The sequence below is a fragment of the Lathyrus oleraceus genome, chromosome 2 (genome assembly GCF_024323335.1).
Source record: "Lathyrus oleraceus cultivar Zhongwan6 chromosome 2, CAAS_Psat_ZW6_1.0, whole genome shotgun sequence".
In the NCBI taxonomy this organism is placed as follows: domain Eukaryota; kingdom Viridiplantae; phylum Streptophyta; class Magnoliopsida; order Fabales; family Fabaceae; genus Lathyrus; species Lathyrus oleraceus.
The window spans coordinates 23,514,540-23,520,390 of record NC_066580.1 but is presented as its reverse complement, the minus strand read 5'-3'; the positions used below and the strand labels follow the sequence as shown (position 1 = coordinate 23,520,390).

General features: G+C 34.7%; 1 protein-coding gene across 2 annotated transcripts; it reads right to left on the bottom strand.

Moving 5' to 3' along the window:
- Positions 1–382: 382 nt before the first annotated feature.
- Positions 383–3,904, bottom strand: LOC127117803 (uncharacterized). Of its 2 annotated transcripts, none has more exons than XM_051047909.1 (9): positions 3,618–3,904; positions 2,391–2,594; positions 2,190–2,278; positions 1,963–2,101; positions 1,556–1,630; positions 1,304–1,425; positions 1,150–1,225; positions 973–1,032; positions 383–694 (listed from the first exon to the last, which is right to left on the bottom strand). In XM_051047909.1, exons 2-9 carry the CDS (start codon positions 2,523–2,525, stop codon positions 566–568), a joined length of 825 nt encoding a protein of 274 aa, XP_050903866.1. In that variant the 5' UTR covers positions 2,526–2,594; positions 3,618–3,904; the 3' UTR covers positions 383–565. The 2 variants fall into 2 exon arrangements, with proteins under 2 accessions (XP_050903866.1, XP_050903867.1); XM_051047910.1 differs by lacking the exon at positions 3,618–3,904 and adding an exon at positions 2,823–2,845.
- Positions 3,905–5,851: the final 1,947 nt, after the last annotated feature.

Below are 5,851 nucleotides of genomic sequence, written 5' to 3'. Positions count from 1 at the left end.
TGATATCCTACTTTTGAACGGCAGCTATCATGATTGACAGCCTAGGCTGAAAACATTGGATGGATCTTATGTGTCATTGAATTTGTACAGTTATGCTTTGATGATAGTATCAAATATTGTGCCATGAGTCAATGAAATATTTTATCGGTAAGCAGAGCTTTTAAGCATATGGATGGATAAGCTGGAATGAGAGATATAGTAAATTGGGGTTGAAGTTTACCTAGTTGGTGACACAAAGAAGAATGGAAGCAAGACAGAAGAGATAGTGTGCTTTGGAAGGTGCCTCTTTAGAGTATATGACTTGACAGATTTTGGAATTTGATTACATAGATGTATATAAAGATTGAATTTAACTAATAAATGTACATAAAGAATAGGGACATTGAAAAAACACAACTAACATATTTATACAATATAAGTTCAGATCTAAAATGGATCCAAACATGTTCGTTTCTGCTCTGGTGCATCTTTCAGTACACAACATGTATGTTTTAACCTAGAGAACATAGTGGAAGGTGAGCTGGATATCAACAGTGTAACCTAAATTTAATTTTCCTCAAAATTTTCACTGCCTCTTTGCCAATGTCTTCATTAGCCCTTTGATAATCTTTGAAAACCAAATCAAGTTCATAATTGACAGCGCCACTGGCACAACAACAACTAAGATTTGTCCAAAGGGGTGCATCTGCTGAACCTGTCGAATAATTTAATAATGACATGAGATCCTCATATTTAACATGCAGACTTGGCTTGACGAGAAATTACAAAATATATAAACCATTATATATCACTCCTATATAGATAATCGAGAAAGTGATCTTGTAGACAACAAATGGATCCAAGTTCTGTGTCATCATGGAAGCAAATATGTAGTTATATTACCAGACCAAAATGTCATATTAAAGATCTGTCTGCTACAAAGCATCAAAGACGCAAGACAATTCTTAAACTCCGTGTGTCAGAAGTTATTACCTGATCAAAGTGTAAGTAAGCGTGGTAAAACATATACACGAACAAAAGTATTCTGGCAACCTGCAGATAGGCCATTTCGGTAAGGATGTCCCAAAGGACCAGAATGGGAATTCAACATCAAATTTGATTTACAAAGAGTGACAAAAGTATATTTCAAACTGCAATGGCATGACCTACCAGCCAAGCAATGAAGATTACAACCCCATTGATGAGATAAGCTTTTGACCTTTTCATTCCAGCTACATCAAGATACCTTCACAAACACAATACACACATCAACAAACAAAATATTTCATCGGATATTGGAGTTCAAATTTAAGTGCAAAATTACCATCTCAAATTGACCCCGGGAGTTGTTGTCTCAGAAATGAGGACCATGTACGTATACAGCTGCCCTTCTCCACTCAACATTGAGTAGGCTACTGCTACTAAGGAAAACATATGATGAATCACCTGAATCAATGTTAATATGAAGTCACATTAAATCATCTCCAGCTGGATTCCTATAGAGTGAACAATCTTAAATTTGAATTAGAGTCTTCAGCTAAATAAATTATGGTATGTCAATAGATATGATCCTTACATACTCATATCCACCAAGAGAAGGAAAGAACCAAAATATCATCCCCAGGTCAGCCATGAAGTAACCAACAGAAACCTGTCATATGAAAATAAAATAAAACATAAGTAATACAGAATTCATGAACAGATGATTTAAGATGTGGTTCCACTTTCCAGTAAAAATATTAACTACAAATCCTTCGTTGATTTAAATAACTACCAATAACAGATAAAAAGAATTACTAAAAAGAAAATTTTAGCAGAAAATTTTAGCAGAAATACTAAAAAAGAAAATTTATGTAATACTCATAGCAATTGTTGAAATCCCCTCCTCGTTATATGTGATTATTATTGTTCACAAAAATTGTGACTTGCAAAGAGGTTAAGAAAAGGAAAACAGAATGAAAAAATGCCAAGGACCATTCTTACCCCCAGAGCAAACGTAGACAATGCAGTACTCCGTTCTGTAAGAAGCTCATCTGACTGGCTATCAGAATACAGATTTGAGCAAAACACCAAGTACAAAGACATGGATGTTATAAAAATGGCATGGATAGTTGACATAGCACTGCACAGAAAATAGAAAAATAAATCTTTACCATATTATCTCATCAGAAACAAAAGAGATTTTCTACAAAATGAAAAAATCCGCTTACCGGTTGTTCCACTCGATACGTTGGATTTTAGTGAGACTGGAATAGCTTTTAAAATGAATAGTGCTAAAAAGTTGAGTGAGATCATAGACCTAGCAAAATAGAATATTTGGCGATACTATCAAATAAATTAATGGTAGTAACCTTAGGAAAAGTACTACAGAAAATAGAATAAGAATAACAACATAGTGCAATACAACATACCATCTTGCAAGCAAAAATGCCACCAATAATGGAAGTATAGGGAATCAGAGGGTCTGCTAATAAATATTCCTTCACAAACAAATTAGCCTGGTTCTGGTATGATTTGAATTTCATAATTTCTTTAGAGTCCAACATTCTGACACTATCCCTTTGATGCTAAATATCTTGAAGTTTGTTTGTGCTTTGCACCTTTTCTCCACCCACCTGTTATAAAAATAATTACAAGATTGAACCTAGATGTCAAAAAAATAAAACTCAGGGCCACAGATGAATCCAACTTGATTTTCTTTGAAAACGATTTACATAGTAAGGATAACAACAACTATCACAGAATTTAAATACATGGAGGAAAACAGACGTAACAAATTAAACAAACGTCAATTATGTGACAAATAGGAAATGACACTAAATTACTGATTTCGACTTTCTTACAGACAAAGCAAGAATATTCATAGAAGGAAAGAAGAAATGCAGGTAATTTAGATAATGAGATATTCCTTGCAGAAAAGGACATCATGATCATAGATTAGAAGTCCACATCCAAAGTTAAATAAATTCAACTACCGAAGGCGATCCTAATCCAAAATCATCTCTAAAAAGGTACTTGGGACAAAAAATACCAAACAAAGTCACTAAAAAGCTTATTTACATTTATAAACAAAAAAAAAACATTGCTCCCAATAACACTCATTCCTTACTCTCAGCAAAAATCTATGAAACTAATCAACATGATAAAAAAAGATCCATCTTCATGCTCTTTCTATATACCTAAGTTTCACCCACAACACAAACCCTAAAACTCTATCCTAATTTCCAAATGTATATCCCAAGCAATGTAAACAAAAAGTAGCAAGAAAGCAACATTACCACAGATCCACCAACCAAACCAACAGAAACAAAATCAAGTTATTAGTATTAAAATCAAAAGCATATAGATCACTCATGCTCATACAGATACAGTAGGACCATAGGAGACAAAAAGAAACATTAATTGATAATAAACGGTTTCTTCGTTAAAATCTATCAAGCCTCAACAGTTATCGTTACCAGTTACAACTCTAAATAATAAATATCAAGCAATAACAGAAGAACAAGAAGTTACTAAAATCAATTATAATCTTTTTCTTTAAACTTGAGATTAAAGTATCATCACAAAAATATCAAAAAAACGAATCGTTTAAGCTTTGATTAACATCACTGAGAGAAGGAACGAAGAAAGAAACGTACCGATCGCGGTGGATTAGTGTGGAATGTGAAAGGAGATGAAATGCGATCGCGGTGTTTTGTGTGGTGGTGGTGGTAGCATGAAGGTGTGTAGTGATGATGGTAGAAGAAATTGAAACTCTGAAAACCCTAATGGGTTAAATTGAGATTTGGAGATTAAGAATTGGGAAGAGATGTGAGGGGAGCGGAGGAGGAAGGTGACAATAGCTACTAACAACCCATAACTATGGTTCGCAACCGCGTCTTCTATATTTTTCTTTCTTTTTTGTTATGAACATATTTTATTTTATATTTTGGTTTAAAGTTATACTATTGTTTTTTAATTTAATCTCTATAAGTTTTAGTTTAAATTTAGTTTGTTAATTTAAAATTGTTGTTTTTAAAATAAATATAAAATTAAACTTTTTAAAGTAGAATTTTTTTAAAAAATAATCCACTTTTTAAAGGAAATTTCCAAAATACCTCTGGTTTCAAAAAAAAATTCAAACTACCTCACTTTTAGGAGGAGACGTAAATTCAATTGGCGACTCCTCTTAAAAATTGAATGCAAACGCCAATTGGATTGACTAGGGAAGGTGCCCTAGTCAATTGGATTGGCGCCCCTGTGTATAACTTGAGAGGAGACGCCAATTGGATTGGCACCTCAGTGTAAAATGCATTTTTTTTGTTATAAATAGATGTGTTGTGTGAGTCATTGTTCCACACCTCATTTAATCATTTGGCAATCATGTTTGGTGTTCATCGCCGATACGAAAAGGTGATTTATGCGAGAGACAAACCTCAGATGTTGATGTTGTTCTGGAACATCACTACGTTCGATCAACTGAAGAGGGATCTGGTTCATTGGTTAGATGGGAAAATACCAAAAGGGGGAAAATTAGAAGTATATATTTGGTTGGGTGCGAATGAAGACTGATAAGGATGCTAGGGAAATGATGTTCGATCGAGATGACATCAATTTGATTGTTGTAATCAGTTAGAAATATTTCTGTTTTCAGATAGCTTATTTTGTATTGATGTTTGTTGTGAACCTCGTTGTAACAAAAAGTTAATGATATATAATGATTGAAGGTTACAAAAATACAATGTTACAAAAAGCTTAAGGCACAGATGATGCTCCTCGATTTGGACAGTTGTTCTTGTTGTGTCCTGGTTGACGACAGATACATAATCTTATCAATTTATCTGTGGAATCCATTTTTGTCCTGATAGGTGTGTTGTTTGGCCTTCCTTTTTTCTTTCTACGCATCTTGTCATTGTGTCAAACTATATCACCTTCATATGGAGGCCAGTATTTCTCCATTGATAGTACCGAGAAGCTTTGATTATATACATTCATGACGGTGACGCCCTTGTACACATCAGATAAATGGTTGTAAGCGTCTTGACGAGTATAAGCACATGTTGCAATGACATGGGAGCAAGGAATGCGGAAAGCCTAGAATTTTCCACAATCACACCAACTTCTGTTAGTCTAACAGCATGGGCTAAATTTGGTCTCCCCTCGTTGTGGTCCATTGTTTCTTGGACGCTGAAATTTTGCCTATGACGGTCAAAGACTGTTACAACGTGTGTGCTAGCTTTGATGCTCTCCTCTTTCATGACCTTCATGCAACACTCTCTGAACACTTGCCTGAACATTAACACCGCACTCCATCTTTCACCTCTGGTTGCGAACGTAGAAGCCAACCTATAATAAGTAGATCTTACCAATGCGGTTATCAGCAAATTTCGAATTCCTTTGAATACCCCATTCATGCATTCCATAAGGTTTGTTGTCATGTGGCCCCATCGACAACCTCTGTCAAATGCCCTTGTCCACTGCTCTACTGGTATGTTTTTATCCATCTCCCTGTGTCTTCATTAGACAGTCAAATTTCATCACGATAATATTGAAATGACGGTTGAGTTAGAGCATACCCAGCATTCACCATGTTGGTTCTATGTGTTGGCATCAATTTTGGTAAAACCTAAAGTTTTCACAAGTTGTCACAAGTGTTGTCTTGACATGAGATAACAGGTTCCTACAGGGTGTTTAAAATGTGAATGTGCGGGATTTAGCTGAGATGTCAGACCCGATGTCAAGACATCTGTATACAGAACATTCCGTCTGAATGTTATGTATTGTGTGATTGCGCCTTTTATGCTAATCTATGTGTAATTGATGTGATGATTGAACGCGTCATTCAATCAGTAATTAAAACCAAAGTGATTTATTTTCCAACAAGATATGATCA